At 43.1% G+C, this 20,087-nt stretch overlaps 2 protein-coding genes across 4 annotated transcripts in view; one reads left to right on the top strand and one right to left on the bottom strand.

Annotated features, from left to right (window-relative positions):
* Positions 1 to 14,640, top strand: part of PBRM1 (polybromo 1) — a 54,561-nt gene extending 39,921 nt beyond the window's left edge. The window contains exons 27-31 of one of the 3 annotated variants that reach the window (XM_059479894.1): positions 2,138 to 2,296; positions 5,959 to 6,114; positions 8,330 to 8,400; positions 10,203 to 10,419; positions 11,534 to 14,640. In XM_059479894.1, coding sequence (XP_059335877.1) covers positions 2,138 to 2,296; positions 5,959 to 6,114; positions 8,330 to 8,400; positions 10,203 to 10,419; positions 11,534 to 11,706 — 776 coding nt within the window. In that variant the 3' untranslated portion in view covers positions 11,707 to 14,640. The remainder of the gene's footprint in view (positions 1 to 2,137; positions 2,297 to 5,958; positions 6,115 to 8,329; positions 8,401 to 10,202; positions 10,420 to 11,533) is intronic. The other 2 variants (XM_059479895.1, XM_059479897.1) reach the window with 2 other exon arrangements.
* A 3,553-nt stretch (positions 14,641 to 18,193) lies between these two features.
* LOC132078241 (ubiquinol-cytochrome-c reductase complex assembly factor 5) lies at positions 18,194 to 20,072 on the bottom strand. Its single transcript, XM_059480283.1, has 3 exons — positions 20,001 to 20,072; positions 19,608 to 19,792; positions 18,194 to 18,522 (listed from the first exon to the last, which is right to left on the bottom strand). Exons 2-3 carry the CDS (start codon positions 19,756 to 19,758, stop codon positions 18,446 to 18,448), a joined length of 228 nt encoding a protein of 75 aa, XP_059336266.1. The 5' UTR covers positions 19,759 to 19,792; positions 20,001 to 20,072; the 3' UTR covers positions 18,194 to 18,445.
* Between the last annotated feature and the right edge of the window lie 15 nt (positions 20,073 to 20,087).

Raw genomic sequence — 20,087 nt, 5'->3', positions numbered from 1 at the left:
GAAAAAAAGGGTGCTGCCATTTTCTAGTGAGAAGTAGTTTACATTTTCGATCCACTTTGACCCACTGAAAATTTTGTTTGGTTTATGTTCAGGGTATTAATTGGTTTTCTAGCAATAGTTGAGAAGAGGCTGTGTTGGAAGTGCCTGCATGGCTGAATAAAGTAAAATAAAAGGGATTGAAGGAAAGGCCTGTTGTAAGGAAAAGCTCTGTTCTAAGCAGAAGGTCTCTTCCCTGTCTCTTGAGATGTGTTGGAAATGTTTGAATAATCTCAAGTCCTGGCCTATGTGATTTGGGTTTATTATTGAGTTTTAGGGTGAATGCTTTGGGCTGAACTTTCAGATATCTCCTCCAGTTCCCTTTGGCAGTGTTATTCCATTTGTGACTTCTGTGGCAGTCGGCATGGAAAGGGGCTAGGTAAAACTTGAGTACTGTCCTATGTCAGGTCCTTCTTCAAACCTCAGCACTCTGAAGTCTGATAAAGCTGAACACTTAGCAGTAATTTCTCATTCATCAGAGTGTCTCTTTTGCCTCTTTTGTCTGACAATTTTTTGTTTTTTAGCTGGCCAAAAGTAGGTGAGAGTCAGAACAACTGCTTCATCTTTTCCCAAAGTGCTTGCTGTGCTCTGGAGAGGATTTTCTCATTTTTTTACTTCAGGATCTGCCTTTAAATATCTTGTGTATTTTGTGCTCAACTGCATCTGAGTTGCCTGTATAAATGTAGGAGTTTCTCTGCGTCGTCATCACTGCCTGAAATTGCAGAAGTGGGAAGGAGAAAGGAAATGCCTTTGGAAATGAAACTGGTCTTTGAGTGTATGGAAGTAGTGCTAGAAGCTGCACAAACAGGTTCTAGAGGAAAAGTGTGGTAGATGTTCAATGTCCTAGAGGAGGCAAGTAACACTGGCAAGATGCATAACTAATCTCCTTGATGAACTTCTTCTTAGCCTTCGTTTGACAGAGGACCTTGATTGCTAGTTTAGTGCAGTTTCCATCTTTCACCAGCTGCAAGAGAGAACTCATGGCCATGCATTCATTGTTGTTGAAAATTGCTGGAGATGTATTCTGCATCCATTTATTCTTCCTTATTCCTCATTGTGCCAGTCAGACACAACGTTCAGAGTAAACGAAGCAGGAACTTGCATGCCCCCAAAGCACCTGGAGTGGGCAGTCAGTATTTCTCCTTTTTTGTTTGCTTGGGTTTTGTTTTTTTTCTTTCTTCTTCCCATGACCCTTTGCCCTTCCCTTAATATAAAATTGTCCTCTGGTCAGATTACCCTGCAGTAGATCTTTTGTTCTTGCAGTCACAGTGAGAGACTTGATTGAGATAATGACCAGATTCATCGTACAAAGGACACACATGACCTCCAGTGAGCAGCACAATGTGAGTTAGACATCTTCAGAAAAACAAGTAACTCATAGGGGACCAAACGGGGAAATGACAGAAAGAGGCAGAGAAAAATATTTTTGGTTTGTCAAACTGCTGCTTGCTATGTTCCAAAAGCTAAGGACCAATCTGCACTAGGGAAACTTTACAAGTGCTCCCCTATTTTGCCACCACTCTTCAGCTGCATCAGTAGTAAAGTACATGGGGAGCCCAGAAATGACTCTGCCACCAGCTGGCACTGCTGTCTGCTCTTTGCAGCATTCTTTAGGGCACACCTGGCACACATGGGGCTTCAGTTCCCACAGCAGCTGATAGAGGATCCACCCAAGAGCTGCTGGCCTTGGCTGCAGCTGGTTTGGCTGAGCCAGTGGTGTCAAAACAGGGAATGTTTTCCCATGTCCTAGTGCGGACCGAGCCTAGTGCTGGACTGCTGCTTCATGTTGGTAACACTGGTGTTATTATCATCAAATTTGTTCTTTTAATTTTTTAAAAAATTTATTTTATTATTTATTTTAATTATTTATTTTTTTAGAAAGAGATAAAACTTTGTGGAATATTTTTCATGAAAGGTTCTCTAAAAGTCTTAGCTGCAGCCACATGAAATCAAATCATATGCTGTATAAAAAAGATTCATCTGTTCTACTTTATATTTGACTAAACTATGCCAGTGTCTGACTAGTCCTTTTTAATGAACAGATAATATTTTGAAAGTCTGGGTTACAAAACAGAACTGAAAATCTAAAATACTTTTACAGAGCGGGCAGCTAAAGTTGCTGAGCAGCAGGAGAGAGAGCGAGCAGCACAGCAGCAGAATTCCTCCCCCCGGGCAGGCACTCCTGTCGGGGCTCTTATGGGGGTGGTGCCGCCACCAACACCAATGGGAATGCTCAATCAGCAGTTGACACCCGTTGCAGGTAAAACGTAGGAGCTATGACCATTTTTTCCTCATCCACTTTATCAACCCCCCCTTCATAACTCTGAACAAACACTCTCTTGGGTCACGATGGAAGCAAAAGCTCAAACTCTTCAGTCCTTCTTCATGATGAACGTGCCTAGTGCAGCAGTGGCCTGGTGTCCAGGGAAGCAGGGTCCTCCTCGTGCAGTGCTCCTGTTCTGGTGGTGTGCAGTCGTGTTTATTCACTCTGCCTTGCAGAGTTCACCTTCAGCCCTGCTGTGGCAGGAGGCCAGCAGCTAAATAGTCTTCTAGTGCATGCAGCATCTGTGGCAGTGCTAAAGCAGGAGGGAAATTGTTGGGGGCTTAATTATCAGCGAGGTGAGAGGCCAACAGAGTCTAACCCAGATTTTAAATCCAAGCAAAAGTTTTGTAGAATTGCCTCCTAGGCACTGGTAAGCAGAGCAGACCAGGATCTAGAGCCGTTGCAGAAACAAAGACAAAATGACAACATTGCTGGTTTTATCAGGTTATTTTTCAGAATAGAACTGAGCTTGGAGAACTCTTCCACGAGGTCCCTGTTGCTGGGTGTTGAGCTCCTTACCAGTTGTAATCCGGCTTGATTTCATAGGGAGTATGCTCAGAGTAAGTATTTTCAGGATCAGATCTGAAGACAATGTAGTCCACTGAAGATTCTTGTATGGAAATCAGCCATACATGGGTGAGAAAATTAATTAGGTGTGACCTGATAGGTTGTTTTCCTTCCCCAGTTTCTAATTAAAATAAGAATTAAATTGCTTCAGTCAAGATCAAAATAGTGCTGATTAGATAAAAATGAGTATTTGGAGGGTTCTGGGTTTGAGTTTGGGGTCTTTTTAACTTTCCCTTAAGACATTCCAATTATTCCATTTATTCTTTTGTCATGTTTCTTTTTCTTTCTCATCTCACAGGCTGTGGCCTTATTTCAAGCTGACAGCCTGAAGTGTTTTTCATCACAATCTCTAAATCCCCTTTCAGTAAATAGGCTGCATGGATGTTTAACTGAAGGCACATTCCTTAGTTGGTTCATGATCTCCAGGTTATAAAGCATTTATTTACACTGAGTTGCGTTTTTCTTTTGGCCTTTTTTCACTCTGTTCATGGTAATTTCCCTCTGAACTGTTTGCAGTTGGTGTATGTTTGTGTGTGTGTGTGTGTGTACACTTATCTGTGCATATATTAAGAAAAAGGAGGGGGGAAAAAAAGTTTCCCAGTTCTGATCTCTTTTGTGAATAATTTACTTCAATCTAGAATATGTAGAAATACCATCTTCTTGTGGTTGTGTTTTCTTAGTTTGGTGCTTGGGTTTTTTGGCACTGAGTCACTTTTCCAGTTTTTGGAGGCAGGTGCTGATGGATGGTGGTACTTGCTGTTAACACTGCCTTAAAACTTACCCAAAAGTGTGCATTCTGCCACCTACGCATGCTACCTTATTTCCTGTGGCAGCAAAACTCTGTTTCAGGCCATTGTCTTATTTGAGCAGGTCAACACTCAAGAGTCTTCACTTTGGCTTTGGGAAATACTTCCTTAAAATAGATGATGGAGCAGATCCTTTTAAACTCGTTCTCCTTCAGTGGCTCATTAGAAAAACACAATCTTTCATCTTTTGGTTTTCACAAGTCCTACTTGGAAGTATCTTGTTCTGTTTGGACCTCTTTGACATCCTCCTCCATCCTTGGATTGCTAGTTCAGAGAGCTTCTCCATCACAGAACTTCTTTATGGCCCATGGGGCCAGGAAATCTGGAAGCCTTCTGAAGTTTGTTTCTCTTAGTGTGCAGCACTTTGGTGTCTTCTACATTAAGTTATTGCAAAAGTCTACTTAATCTTATATTGCTATAATAAAAAACCAGGAGAACAAGTAATTTCAAAGACATCCTAAATCACAGTTGTGGGAGCTGGAAATAGCTTGGCCATGTTTGGTAGTTTAAAATAAAAGTTTGCAGTTCATACATGGGATAAGAAAATGGTTTCTCTTGCTCGGAATGAGCTACAAGAAATGATTTCTCATGGAAGTTTGATGGCACCTTTATTAGCCAGTTGTTGAGTGTTTTAATTGGAAATGTAGAACTAAGCTTCTATGATTGATAAATATGGGTTTGATTCCTTGGAGAGTTTTCTGTTTGTTTGTTTGAAAGCTTCAGAAGTGCATTAACTGCTCTGAAGAGGTGTCAGCAGCGCAGGTGCACTGGAGGTACCAGGCAGTAGCTACAGTGTGAGAGCTCTTCATGCCAAGGAGGCTTTTGTTGTGTTTCTTCTTTCCTTTCTCCCTTAGATATATGGGTTTCCCTGTAATAAAGAGGTACAGATAAGGTTCCAGATATTTGAAATAGGTACCTACAGCATATCTCACATATCAGTCTTGCTGCCCTGTGGAAAATGAGGTCTCAAGAGAGATTAGTTCTTTATTTTCTTGTTGTTTTCTCCATGTAAAGCTTTTGGGATTAGAGGTTTCTCACTTCTGTAACATCCTGAGGAAGTGACAGGTTTAGCTTTTATTTTGTAGCTGCTCTCCCTATTTAGACCCTGACCTTATTACAGCTTTGTTCTCAGTCAGAACTAATGAGAGTTTTTGACCAGTCTCATTCCAGAAATCTCTGTTTTGAAAGTTCCTTCTGTGAATTACAGGGAGTGTGGCAAAGGCTTGGTGGTTTCTTAGAGCAGACTGTAGATGCCCCAGCAAATCTGCATTTCTAACTAACCTCATCTCTCTAGACCTGCTTCTGTCCTCTGTCATCTTTTCATTGTCTTTCCAACCCCTTTCCTTGCTTACCTGGCAATGCATCCATTTAAATTAAACATTCCAGGGCCTAACAAGCATAGTGCAGTTACATGGACAGCAGAAAATCTGGGCCAAAGCCAGAGAAAGCTCTCGGTTTTCTTCCCATACATGCAGAAAACAAAATTATTGAGCAGCAACACAATACAGTGTTTGCAGTGTCACTGATTTTCCTCTAAAGACACCTTGCAGACATGGACAGTGGAATTCTGTGAGGGACTGCAGGTGCTCCTTTAAGTCCTTCAGTCTAATGCCATGAGTGTAACTTACTGCAGCCCAGCACTTTAAACCCACGTTTAAAATTTGTGTTACTGCTTCAGTTCATTCTGGAGATGGTTTAATAAAAATCACCCATCACTGCCATTAGTTTCAAGTATGTGAATGTTGTAGGGCTTTTGTGCATCAGTTTTGCATGTGTACTGCAGGAACATGTCTGGGGTTTATTTTTGTGGCCTCTGAAGCAGCCCACAGAGCAGGGCTGGCCATGGGGCTGGCCAGTCAGTGTTGTGTTTGTAATCTGTATGCAGATGGCAGAGCTTTAAGCTGTATTAAAACTGCTTGCATTAGTAACATTTAATTGTGGCTGAATTTATTCCTTGTGTTAACATATTTGAATATTCAACATTTATTGCCTTGTGAGAAGCATACAAATACACTAAATACTAATTCATCAAAAGTATAGTGTTTCATATTTATTTTTAGTTTTTGTTTTGTTTTTTTTTTTGCAAGATACTAATTGTAGTGTTGTCTTGCTGTACTAAAGGTGCTTTTTTTTATGTGTGTGTGTGGATAGTGCATGTCTGTGCATACTATGTAGACCATATTGCATGTTATTGATGCATGTTTGAAATTTGTTGTGTCCTTCAAGGCATGATAAGTGGCTATCCACCGGTGCTGCCACCTTTGCAGGGCCCAGTTGATGGCATTGTTAGCATGGGCAGCATGCAGCCACTTCACCCAGGGGTGCCCCCACCCCACCAACTCCCGCCAGGTATGCCAGGCATCCCAGGCATCCCAGCACCCGGTAAGAGCCTCATCCTCATTCCCTCTTTATTTCATTGTCATGTACTTGGTTTGACCCATTCTTACAGGAGTTATCTGCAGCTTGTTGTGGTTGTGCCTTTGGTTTTTGAGCAGCAGCACTGCTGAATGTGAGGGGTGTGCAAAGCACTGACACTGCAGCATGGCCAGTAAACCCTCAGGGAGAGGGTGCTGGAGAAACTGGTGCTGCTCCAGCAGGAGGTTTGTTCCAGCCCAAAAAGCCTTGGTGATTTTACTTGAGTTTATCAGAAGTGTGAAAAGGTGAAATCAGCCTGTTCATATCCTTATGTCATTTGAAGTGTCTCTGCACTTATCCTTTTCTTATTTGAAGTGAACTTACAAATGAAATTTATTGTTCTCTTTCCTTACCAGAGTCTTTTTCAGTGTGTTAATGTCAGACTGCACTGAAGTGAGCCTGGTCATGTGAGACTCCTTGGCCACTGGGGCAGTGATGTGTTACTGTAAAACAGTGTTCAGCTTAAAGCTTGCTGATGAAACAGTGACTAGAAACACGTGTGAATTCAGTATTCTCTGTGGCAAAATTTTGAATTGATTTTTGAGAGCATTTCTACTGCATTTACTGTATTTTTACCACACTTTTGATGAAAAGTGAGGCTTAAATGAAACATATTTTGCCAGTGTTAATGCCATTAATATGTCCTAATTAAGGTGAAAAACATTTGTCTGGCCTCTCTTCCTGTTTCCTATGATTCATTTTTTACCTCTGATAACTCATGTGCCTGTGAAAAAGATGTGCCATCCCTCTGTTCAGCAGTAAACAAGCTGTGGACAAAATGGTCTCATTTTCCTCTCCCTACCCCCTTGCAAGTGTGTTTATCAGAAGCTCTGTTAAGAATTTTATGAATCTGTACATAAATGATGTGAGTTGGGGAGGTTTTGTTTGCTTGCCTGGTGTTTCTGAAGTCCATCAGCACCACCCTCTAGCTTGGCTGGGCTGTGGATTCCCTGCCATGGCACCTAGAGGGAGCAGCACAGCAGCTGCCAAACGTGTGGGAGGTGAATCCAGGACACTGCGTCCCTCTGAAGGGCTGTTCCCCCTGCTGTGGGCTGGATGTTTGTGTGGAAAACTGACAGGATGTGCATTAGCAAAGAAACAGTGTCTGGGAGTGGAGTGATGCTGAGCTGGGCACAGCAGGCTGAGGGTGAAGCTGTGCTCTGATGCTGGGAAGGGGAGGGTGCCCTCCTCCAGAGCCCTTCCTTCCCTTTGGACCAGTTCCAAGGCTTGTGTTGGCAATGTTTTTCCCAACTTCTGACAGATACATTTAAAATGGGAGCTGTGATCAAATGGAAAGTGCACTTGGAAAACCCTTTAGTGAGTGAAACCCAGTGGCACATCCTTTGATCACTGATACAGAAATCATGCATTTAATTCATGGAAATTAAACCTCAGGAAGAGCACAGTTAGTCTGCAGCTTTTCCAATGAATGAGCATGAGAAGTGGCACAAACAGAAAGAAAAGCAGCATAACTTTCAAGCATCTCTATGTCAAATGTCAGGAACTGCATGACTCATTTAGATCTGTACATTTTTATATGTAGGACTGACACAGTTGTGCTGCACTCTGTGCAGCAGGGAGAAGTCCTAATATGCTTGAGAAAAACAGCATTTTTTTTAACATTGATTTCAAATATTCATTGTTCTGTATTTAAGGCTATTGAACCTTAACGTGCAAGTTGCAGTTTGTATTAGTGAGAAGTAACAGAATTTGGGCAAAGGCTTGAATTTTATCCTGCTGTGAAAATATTTTACAAAACTGAACACAAGGAAATGTTAAATGTTGCTAAAGCAGATCAGCATTTCCTTTCTTAAAGGAAAGGACTTCAGGAAGATCCTGTGTAGCCAAATACATTATAAATGAAAAGATGCAGTCAGGCAGTCACTAAGTAACATGAAAAACACCTGAAAAGCAAAACCTATTCAGTGTGCATTTCTCTAACTTAAATAATTCAACAGGCCACATATCAATGTTTGGTAGTTGTCATGTTGGCTTTTTTTTTTTTTCATTCAGAAACTTGTGAAGTTTTTTATTAGAGGTGAGGGGGATATTTGAATGTTGTACATCTACTTAAAATAACTGTAAGCAGTGATATCAAAGTATAAATTCTGCTATTGAAGACCAAAAAGGAATTTGTCACTGCTCTGAAGTAAGACTAATTATTTTATATTTTGGAATATAGGTGTTATAGGCCAAAATGTGTCCCCTATGGTAGGCACTCCAGCACCAGGAGCAAGTCCTTTTGGACAGCAGGTGAGTCATTTTTGTTTTGTTTATGAGGCTCTAAGGCTCAGAATTGTCACTTGAGCAACATCCCAGTTCAGACATGTAGGGATGCACATAGGCTTTCCCAGGGAGAACAGAAATGAAATATTCTGATGTGTTTAGAACCAGTTAATATCTCATACTCAGAGTGTATGTCTGTATTTGATGGTGGAATTGTTGTTACAGTCAGGAGGTTGGTCCAGTGAGGTAACTTCAGTATAAACAAGGCAATGTTTTGTCTTAGTTTTCTACTGAACTGAGTCATTTCAGCATAGTGTGAAAATGCTGATAGTTTAGGTTTTGTGTGCTTTGTGACACAGTGAGGACACTGCCCATTTTATCAGCTCTTGATGAATAGGTAAAAAATATTCATATTTCACAAACTGATGAAGCAAATGTTCATTGGCAGTTCAGAATTTATGAGTTTGGGTAACTGTGATGATCTGATGTTTCTTCTCAGTGATTAATGCAGGTTTACTGTTCGGAACATTCCAAATTTTACTGACCAAATTTTTGCATCATTTGTAAAGAAAAGGAATGAGGGTGGCTATGCATGGGCAGATAGTGGTCAGAGGCAGGGGAATAGTTTTAAACAACAAGAGGAGATGTTTAGCTTAGTTGCTGAGAGGAAGTTATTTATTCAGAGGCACTGACACAGGGTGCCCAGAGAAGCTGTGGCTGCCCCACCCCTGGAGTGGGTGACACCCACTGGAGTCATTTAAGGCCAGGTTGGGTGGGGCTTGGAGTGTCCTGGTCTAGTGGAAGGTGTCTCTGCACATGGCAGAGGGTTGGAATAGGATGAGCTTTAAGGCCTCTTTCAACCCAAACTATTTTGTGATTCTATGAGTACCAGAAGTTAAGTGGTAAAGTGTTGATGTCATGACAGTGAGTTATTCCAGACCACAGGATGTCTGTCCTAAGAGTTCTCAGTGCTGCTGGGCTGCTGGTTAAGCACAGTGGTGGGAATTCTTCTGTAGGACTGGGAATTTTCCTGCCTGAAATTTCTGCCTGACAGAGATTCTGCTGAAGTAACCCAGTTGTCCAAGGATCCATATCAGTTTGGATTAGATGTTTTAGAGTTAATTTTTGCACTTCACAGACCACAGTATTTCAGATCAAATTGGAGAAGAAATGAAACAAAAAGGAGATAAAAGGTGTAATTAGGGTTAGAAAAGATATGGTGATGATAATGAGTGTGATGGTTTTCACAGGGGTCTGAGGATGAGGGAAGAGACGAGGATCTGACTCCATGTTTCAGAAGGCTTGATTTTTGATTTTATTACATATATTATATTAAAACTATACCAAAAGAATAGGAGAGAAGGATTTCATCAGAAGGCTAGAAAAGAATAGGAAAAGAATGATAGCAAAGGCTTGTGACTGACTGAGACAGTCTGGACAGCTGGATTGTGATTGGCCATTAATTAGAAACAGCCACATGAAACCAATCACAGATGCACCTGTTGCATTCCACAGCAGCAGATAATCATTGTTTGCATTTTGTTCCTGAGGCTTCTTAGCTTCTCAGGAGGAAAAAATCCTAAGGAAAGGATTTTTCAGAAAATAACATGGCTACAAATGAGAGTATATTTACATAAATCAGAAATATGAACTATGTCTGTTGAGTATGAATGGTTGGTTTGCACTTCCTTTCTCCGTGCATCTCCAGGAATATTTCCTCAGGCTTTTGCACATAACCTCAGTTGACGCTCCATTGCAGGAGGCTGCCCCGAGGCTGGGGTGTTGCCTGCAGTGCCCTGGGTGTGAGCCCTGGCTGGTTTCCCTTTCAGATCGGGATCCTGGGCCCGCCGGGCCAGCAGGCGCCGCCGCCGTACCCCGGGCAGAGCCCCGCCAGCCAGCCCGTCATGCAGCAGCCCAGCACGCCCATGTTCGTGTCCCCGCCACCAAAGACACAGAGGCTTCTCCATTCTGAAGCCTACCTGAAATACATTGAGGGGCTCAGTGCTGAGTCCAACAGCATCAGCAAGTGGGACCAGACCCTTGCAGGTAAGGCTTTGGGTTCCTCATAACCCGTTATTTTTGCTTTCATAGAAAATGCAACATGCATCTGCTGTTTGCATATTAAAACATACACATGTAATTAATTCCTAAGGATAGATCAACAGATTGAGAATATATGTGTTATCCACAGGCAAATTCCACCAGCTCTGCATAAACCTAAGATTTAAGCGCAATGGTATGGGGTTAAATACTAGGAGCAAAAATAGAATATCTTACATTGTAGAGTTACATTTGCCTTTCTCTAGAAAAAGCCATGAGGTGTTGTGTTGCACTAAACAGTTACTTAGTTGTTTGCACTGGGTGTTTTGGTAATTTACACTGTTCACATGATTTTTATCCTATGACCTCATGGTCTTCCCCTTTTTTCCCCCCTAAATGTTAGCCCTGGTGGTCTCTCTTTCTTCCCTGGTCAGTCCTTCCCCCTGCCCATCCCCACTTATATCCCATTGCTTGTGTGTGACCGTGTTCACAGGGGTCTGAGGATGAGGGAAAAGACAAGGATCTGACTCCATGTTTCAGAAGGCTTGATTTATTATTTTATGATATATATTATATTAAAACTATACTAAAAGAAGAAAGGATTTCATCAGAAGGCTAGCTAAGAATAGAAAAAGAAAGAATGATAACAAAGGCTTGTGTTTTGGACAGAAAGTCTGAGCTAGCTGGGCTGTGATTGGCCATTAATTAGAAACAAGTCTATGAGACCAATCACAGATGCACCTGTTGCATTCCACAGCAGCAAATAACCATTGTTTACATTTTGTTCCTGAGGCCTCCCAGCTTCCCAGGAGGAAAAAATCCCAAGGAAAGGATTTTTCATAAAAGATGTGTGTGACACTTGTGGGCCTCCTCTGGGGTATAAGAGTCATGTTCCCCTCCCCCCTGCCATCAGGTCATGCCCTCTTTCTCACCTGGGGAGTCACCAGAGCCTGAGGTGTCTTCTTCCAAGTCAATAATCAGAGGACATTTGTCCCCACATGGAAAAGAGCGCTTCCAATCTTTTGCGTTGTCTGTGTAAGGCCGTGTGGGCTGGGTCAGTAGCTGGCCAGAGTGGACACGGTGTGACAGTGAGGTAATGGAGCCCTTGTTGATTTTGCAGCACGCAGACGAGATGTGCACCTGTCCAAGGAGCAGGAGAGCCGCCTGCCCTCGCACTGGCTCAAGAGCAAGGGCGCCCACACCACCATGGCCGACGCGCTGTGGCGCCTGCGGGACCTGATGCTGCGCGACACCCTCAACATCCGCCAGGCCTACAACCTGGAGAACGTGTAGGCACAGCCCAGGACAATGGCTGCTCTGCTTACTGGGTGGCAAGAGATAACCAACAATAATTTGTATTGCATTTTACTGTACATTGCAAGACCATTTTTATATAAGGACACTTTTAATAAGCATATTTCACTTTTTGTTATATTAAGTTGACTTTATCGAATACACAGATTTTTTGCATATGTTTCCTTTGTTTGAAAGGCGATTTCATAATTGGTTGAGTGTAGTCAAGGATTCATCTTTCTTATACTTTATTGCTGAGAATCTGATGCCATTGTTTTTATATTAAAAAAAAAAAAAGGAAAACAAAGTATTTACAGATTGATACAGTGGAATGTGAAGTAGTCATAGTTTACATCCTATGAGAATGTGTGTACCTGTGCTTGTGTGTGCTGGCCACTTCGGGCAGAACTGCTCGGGTGTGAACAGGGAGGATCTCTTTCAAGAAGCTAAAGGTAAGATGTGCTTTGGCACCAAGGAGAATTGGCATTCCAAGTCAACACTGAGGCAGCTGGGTGGGCCACAGCAGCCCTGGAAGTGCTGGTGTGGACGGGACAAGGGTGTCCTGACTGCTCATGTTGTCCAGTCCTGTCCAGTTATTTAACTGTGTAGCCAAGGCCATTGTGATCCTAAATCAGTAACACAGCCCCTGTGCTGGCAGGCCCTTAGAGGGGAAATGTTTCATCTGCCATGGCCTGGGCTGGGGGTTCTGTGACGTCCCCAACACCCAGCAGTGGGACAGAAGCTCCTTCCCTTCCCTGCGAGCTTCTGTCTCTGCTGGAAGAGGCTCACAAAACTCAGAACCAGCCCAGGTCTTGGAAGGTAAGTTAGGGGAGAAAAGTGGAGTTGTTCTGTTAGTAAAGTAATGTGATGTTTTTTGAAATTCACACAATTGGGCATTGTAAGACATTTTTGTATGCTTTCTTTAAGTGTATTCATTAACCTTAGTGAAAGTTTTGCAATGCAAATTGGAGTGAAATTTGATGCTTAAATTAACTTGAAAGTAAAATACTACTGTATGGTATGTGTAAGGTCAGCATACCCAGTACATTGGAGAAATAGAGTACTTGCATTGCAGCCTTCAAAGGGTTTGGGGTTGAGGTTGTTTTGGGGTTTTTTCTTTTTTTTTTTTTTTTTTTAAATCTAAGTAAAGTAGGTATCGACTCTTCTTGCCAAATTTCAAGGCTGTGGCTGCCTTCTGCTAAAAACTTACCTGTCCTCAACTAACCAACCTTTTGGACTACAAAGTTATTTGTTTAAAGGTAAATCATTTATTTAATTTTGGAAAAAGAATTAATTCTTTTGGATTGCTTTTAAGTAACTGGGAAAGCTCTATGAATTTGGGAAAAGTCAGCAGGAATGTGGGCACTCCAACTCAGCCCAAATGAAATTATTTACTGATACACTTCATTTATGCTAGAGATGTTCATCATGTGGAAATGAGTTCTAAAGTCTGTTGGTACAGAACATTTTCATTTAAGTATATTTGACAGAAGGTTAAATTAAATATTTTCCTTCAAATACTGGATATTTTGGGGTTTGTTTTGCTGATGTAATTAATACTCATGAGGGAAGTGACCTTGCAAGTATAAACTGTGATTTAATTTTACTGGCCAATTCTTCTCCCTCTCCTATTGCAATCTTCCAGTCATTGCACAAAATACCCCAGGTAATTACAAATAGGCACTTAAAGTTAGTTTAGGTCACATGTGCAATGGATGTGAAGGAAATGGAGCAAAACAACATAGAGGGAAATGACAGTTTTGAACTCTACAAATAGCACACCCATGGTACATAAGTTCTTTACTGGCCTTTGTAAATTTCCAATTTTATTTAATAAAGTAGAAATTGAATAGTCTTAGACCACCCCTATGAAATGTGTTTATGTTACTATAGGTTTTGCAGGTTTTAGCCACAAAGATGGGATGTTGAAGTGAATCAGGCAGCAAAATCCTAGTTTTTGAGCATTTGGAACTATCATGGATTGTACTAATACACCACCAGATTCTCCTACTTCTCAGCATTAACAAAAATTACACCAAAGAACCTGGGATGAATTTTAATTAAATTATTGTTTTATTTATTTTCTTTTGAGGACTGGATGGGACTCCCTTTGGAGCCTGTATAACTCAGATGTTTAATTTATCTGAAGGTCAGTGATGAGCAGATGTGCAGCACTGGCTCTCTCCTGCCGAGCAGCTGAATCCCTCCTTTCACTGCTCTTTCTGGCCCAGGAGCAAGAGATTGGAAGTGCAAACAAAACCTGGCTCCTCCCTCAAGGCAGTGCAGAGCACTACCACTAAGCCACTGGGCTGGCCCTGATCAATTATTTTAAGCCTTATTTATTTCAAAATCGTTTCTCTCTATACTGGAGGCATTTCAGTCGATTGCAGTGAAATTTAGGATATAATGGCTACAGTCTAGAATTCAAAACCAGCAAAAGAAACTTTTCTCACTCTGGTTTAAAAAAAAAAAAGACATGTTTGTCTGTCTCTTTTTCTCTCTTTTGTGGGTGTTTGAGCCCCTCATCTGTTTTTCACTGCCGTTCATAGTACTGGCGTAAACAAAACTTTCATATTAAAATAAAAGGATGTGTGGGCAATGGTTGGCTTCTGTGAGAGTGGAAAATAGATAAAACCAGGACAGGTATTTTCATAAACCAGTTGGAGACAACTAATAATTATTTGTTCTCTTCCTCAGTCCTTCCCTTCCATGAGAAAATTTACTGTTTGTGTAAAAATTCAAAACGTTGATGTTGGTGACTTTTTTTCAGCATATGTTTTTGTACCTGGTTTATCCATGCTTGGCTTTTCATTAGATCTTGTACTGCTGAAGGCTGAGCTGCTAACCAGGTTTATAACATGTATGTACCATCACTTTGTTTACCTGAGTCTTTTTAATTTGAATAAAAATAGTTTGCAAAGTGTTTTGGATTAACCAGGTTTGAGTGTTCCATTAAGACTTCTGTTAGGATTTTAATTTTAATTCAAGTAATTCTGGCTGTAGCTGATCCAGATGTTCTCGAGTCCTTGGTACATGTGTGCTTTATATATATATCCTTTTTCTATTGACCTGTGTATTTTGAGGTGTTCCTGTAGGTGATAAGAACAGTGGTGTTGGAAATTGAGCCATCACGAGCATGAACAGTGAACCTTGAAAAATATCTGAAGCATTGGGAACCAGCTGAGTGGAGGTGGTAAGATTCAGTCAGTCCCAGATGCCCCCTTATTAATTGATTTGAAAGTAAACAGCAAACCTTAATTTCATATGGAAGCTGATGTGGTTCAGGATTGTCTTTCATGTGGCTGTTTAATAGAGGAAATTAGATGAGTAACATGGAAAAAACATCTTTTACACAATTCAATTAGAACCAAGGATAGAAATTTTCTGTACAAACTTCAAGAAAAATTAAGTGACAGGAACCTTTCAAGGTGCCTGGCATACAATTTACAGAGCTATTTAAACAGTCAGAACACAGCATTACTTAATTAACACACAGCCATGTTTTCAGCCTGGGGGATAAATGCTGCCTTTCATTCAGGCTGCCAGTTTCACAACACTTCTACACTTCTGTTGCTGTTGCCTAGAGGAAACTAATTCTGATCATCCTCCATATTTTATTTGCTCAGTCTGAGATACTAAAGATCAACCATAAATGAATGTAGCTCCCTCTTAGCTACAAGTGCACAAAATTGAAGTTTCAGAATGTCTGGGCACTGAACGTTGTGTGAGCTCTGGTTCAGTGAAATTTTGGTTCATAAAATGAAACCTTATATTAATTTTGCCAACTGCATTTGCCAGTGAGTCTAATTTGACCCTCATCTTTGGTATAAAGCACCAGCATCCAGTACTGATTTCAGGAAGTTCCTCAGGAGCAGCATTCATCCCACCAGTGTCAGAAGATTTTTTTCCCCCTTTCTCTGAAGGAGCTGGGGATGGCCAGGAGCAGAGTGCTGCTGCAGTTTGGATCTGTGTATTAACTCCAAAGTAAAAGCATGCTTCCACTGATGACAGGAAGAGTTTTGCACCAAGGAAAAATTCCCCAGTACATCAGATGGCTGTTACTTCCTTTTGCTGCTTTTGAAAAGCTTGGCCAGAACTGCTGCAGCCCTGTGCCAGGGAGGAGTGCAGGCTGGCACAAACACCCTTCCTTAGCCATAAACTTCTTTCAGCTCTTCCCTGGCTTGCCACAGGTTTTTCAGCAGATCCTTGTATGCACAGCTGCAGGGGAATGATCAACAGATTCATTTTTTCCACAGAAGCATTCTGGATTGGTGGTGGAGTTGTCCCCTCCCTAATGCTGGAGTGGTGAGCAGCACTGCTTGAGTGTGGGTATCACTGTTTGTTCCGAGGTGACTTTTTACTGCTGCTGCCTTACTGAGTTGAATTTTTCCATGCTTGGTGTCAATCTTGCCCTGACTTCCACAGTTTGGAAAGCTTGCAGCAGGATTGCTGTGCTGAGTCTCACCCAGAAGCTGTTGCCTTTGCAGAGCACATGAAAATGCTGTTGGTGGGTGTGAGCTGTGCTCCAGGTGGACGCAGCTGAATTCCCTGCAGAAGGAAGGGATGTGCTGAGCCCTGGAGCTGGCAGGGCTGGAAGTGAAAGCTGTGACCCTGGCTCACTCCAGCAGCCTGGAACAGCCTGAGTGCTGAGCCAAAGGAGAGCTCTTGCTTCCTCCCTGTTCCCTTTGCCACAGCAGATGGATGGGGGAAGCTGCAGGATGGGAGGGAGACAGGGATATGAGAGTCAGAAAGTACTGGGGAAGGCAAAGAGCACAGAGTTAGGAGTCAGCAGGAATAAAACTGCAAAACCAAATGAAGGCTTTGGTTGTTGAAGATGGGCTGTAATTTAAAACTGATACTAAATCCCTGAGTGTGCTTGGCTGTGGAATGGGCTGGAATTTTGGAATGGGCAATTGCAGCTATTCTGATTTCCAGCATTAGTGAGAGACTGGCAAAATCTAAAAATGCCAAGGGGTCAGCACTAGCAAACACATTGAGGATGGAGACTGCGGCTCAGATTTCTAAATGTCAAGCTTCATATTCTGTCATAACAGCTCTGTGTTGCCTGAAGTGGTGCAATGCCAACCCAGAGGATTTTATTCCTGCAGCATCAGTGACACGGAACTCCCTGACACCAGACATCTTGTGAGTGACTGCAGCCTCCCTCCCTCTCTGTTCACCTGGCTGGAGACATCCCTGAGATCTTCCAGATGTGCCTGGTGCTCTCAGCTGCCAAGGGAAACAGTCACTGCAAAACAAGAGGTCTGAAGTGGGAACTGGGCTTGGCTCACACTGTCTGTGGAACACTCTGAGTGCTTCAAGGAAGCCTCAGGAAGTTTTCACATCAGGCTCCTGAGTCCAGAGAAATAACTAGGGCACAGTGCTCTTGCTTGGAAAAAAAAAAAAAAAAACATATATTGAAAAACTTACTTGGTTTTATGACAACAGAGCACAAGAGAGTTTCAAAAGGCTCAAGAAATAAAATCTCACGGAGCTAAAGCTCAGGAGTTTTCAAAATCTGGCTTTTTCATTATTGCTTTATTCTTTACTGCTACAGTCAGGGTTGTACTTCAGTGTGATGGTCTGTGACTGCAAAATGAGCTTGTTCATGAGTTTTGGGCTCTACCTTGGAACTAAAGTCAAAGGTTCTTATTCTAGAGGAATAAATAGAGGCTTTCCTCAAGTTATTCACTTGCTTCTCAGTCAAAATATGCAGTGACACAGTCACATCTTTAATTCTGTCAGCTTTTATCCATTGAAAACCCAAGAAGCACTAATCCTCCAGGCTGAGTCCTTGGAAGGCACAACAGGAAGGTTCCCCTTTGTTTTGCAAGTGGAGAACCTGCACCTTGACCTCTACAGAGCTGCCTCTGTCTCTGAGTTGCTGAAGTTACAAAGGCTGGCAGGAGGAGCACAGGAACCCCTGTAAGTGCATGAACTCCCTCGCGATTGATTTTAGGCTGATCTTAAGAATTGGTTTCTTTGTTGCACCTTCAGACTACCCTCAGAAATTAAACAATTGTATCAAAGCAGGATCCCCAAAGATTACACTGTACCAGTCACTGACCCCACAGCGCTCTGGTGTCCCTGTGCAAGGAGCAAACCCTGCTGGGACACAGCAGCCACCCTGTTCTCCTGCCCTGGGGACAGGATTCCCACCCCTCAGGGGTGCCAGGACTGACACTGCACATTGCTGTGCTCCCTGTCAGACCTGGGCAGCACAGCCCCAACACACAGCTCACTCTCCACACACTGTGGGCTGAGCAAACACTGAGCAGCAAATCTCTGCTCTTTATCCAGTTACAACTGTACCACACTGCAAAGAAAACAAGTCAGCTGCCAGAGCAGCTCCTGTAAGTACAAAAGAAACTAACTCAAAGTTACTATTTCCATTATGCTGAGATGGATGCACCCTGTAATGTTTCTTTCCCACTGGTCTTGTCACAAGGGGGGTGTTTCACCAAGCAAACAAAAGCAACAGCCAGACTGTTCACTCAGTTTACTTTATTTAAAAACACTAAGCAAGCATTAAATTAGGGGCAAAGGCCCAAATACAATGAAATTTTCACTTCATTTAAATACAAATATTACAGATATGGAAGAACCATCTGAGTGCATTACACATGTGGATCACATTTCATCTTGCAGAGCCAACATCTTCCCCCACCTTCAACGTGGCAGTGCTGTGGCTTTGGCACTTGTACAGTTGAAGCACTCAGGAGCTCCCCCTTGAAGAGTTTCAGCTTTCTGAAAATTCCCCTTTCTCAATCCTTGCCTTGTACTGTCTTTCAGATTGTTTCCTGCGGTAAACATCATCTGCAGAAAAAGATGTTTGATGTTAGAGTTTCCCCAGTGCAAGCTGGTGTTAAATACATGAATCCTGTAATCTCTTTTTACACTTTTCAATCCAGACTTCTCTTGCAGATGCTGACTGACAAGCAACTGGAAATTCAAGCCAACAGAAATCCTTATTGCCACTTATAATAGCTCAGGTTCTCTCCTATATAGGCTAAAGTTCTTCCCATCAGTCCCAATGAAATCTTTTTCTAGGAAAACTAAGTTTCCAATGTGAAACAGTTGTTTCTTGTCTACTTTCCCACGAGGGTAATTAAAATCACAAAAGCCCTAACTAGCTGAAGGGAAATTAAATTATAGGCATGAAGTCAATGCCTGAGGGCTTCCAGCCTGACTTCAGTATTTTAGTCTTTTTTATATCAACAAAACACAGGATTATTCCCACCTCCATGGTCTTCCCAGTAATTTTTCCTGCCTCCCTGCTCCCCAATACCACATACAGTTGAGCTGGTCCCTTCAGTGAAGTACACAAAAATTTCTAGCAGGGTTTATTAAGGGGAGGAAAGTCACATTAGAAATAAATGCTTTAACTTACACAAACTAAATGCCATTAGCCAAGTTCTCTTGAGCTGTTTTCATTCTTTTTTTTTAAATTGTAGAAGTCACATAATGCCACACCTCTGCTTAAACGCTGGCAAACCTCAGGAGTCTTTTTCAACCATTGCAGAATGGTTTGAGAGGGGCCTTAAAGGTTATCCCTCTGCCATGGACAGGGACACTTTCTGCTAGATCAGTTTTCTCCAAGCCCCATCCAACCTGGCCTTGGACACTTCCAGGGGTTGGGCAGCCACAGCTTCTCTGAGCAATCTGTGACAGAACCTCGCAATCCTGAGAGGAAAGAATTTTTCCCCTAATATCCAATCTAAATGTATCCTCTTTCAATTTTATTCAGTATCTAAACCCAGGATTTTTGTTTGTTTCTGCTGGGGAGGCAGAGCCCGCAGTGCCCCTTGCTGCCCGCGCAGGAGCGGTGTCTGCCCAGGAGCGGCCGGAGCGCTCCGGGCCGGGCCCCGCCGAGCCCGCGCTGCTGTTGGCCCCGCACTCACAGAAGGTCTCTTCGCCGATGCGGACGTTGATCATGAACCACTCCATGGCTCCGCCGAGCACAAAGAAGAAGGGCAGGAACCTGTAAAAGCCAAAGCGCCGCTCCCCGGGCACCAGCCTCAAGAGGCGCTTCAGCCTCTCGCTGACCAGCATGGCCGGGCGGCACCGGCAACTTCGCCCTTCGCGGCTGCAGGAGAGAACAGAGGGGGGCGTGTGAGAGGCGGAACGGGCCGTGCCGCAGTCACAGCGTGGCCGCAGTCACACCGTGGCTGCCGCCGGTGGCGGGCGAGGAGCGGCCCCGGCCCGGCCGAGCCCCCTCGGCCCCCCTTGCCCTGAGGCGGGAACGCGCAGCCAATCAGGGCCGCGCCCGCCGCGCGCGACCCCGCGCCGCTCACCTCCCGCGCGACGGCCCCGCGCGCGCGGCCGGACGGAAGGACGCGCCGAGCGCCACGTGACCTCCCCCTGCAGGGCCTCGTCTGATT

The sequence above is a fragment of the Ammospiza nelsoni genome, chromosome 11 (genome assembly GCF_027579445.1).
Source record: "Ammospiza nelsoni isolate bAmmNel1 chromosome 11, bAmmNel1.pri, whole genome shotgun sequence".
Classification (NCBI taxonomy): domain Eukaryota; kingdom Metazoa; phylum Chordata; class Aves; order Passeriformes; family Passerellidae; genus Ammospiza; species Ammospiza nelsoni.
Note: the sequence above shows the minus strand (reverse complement) of the source record. Positions and strands in the feature narration are given on the sequence as shown.

Bases quoted from the DNA above. Each gene is read 5' to 3' on its own strand.
- LOC132078241 (XM_059480283.1), bottom strand. From the start codon at position 19,758: ATGCTGGTCAGCGAGAGGCTGAAGCGCCTCTTGAGGCTGGTGCCCGGG. The intron at 18,523-19,607 runs GTGAGTGCGGGG...CTTTTTCTGCAG, and splicing joins CATCGGCGAAGAGACCTTCT to ATGATGTTTACCGCAGGAAA.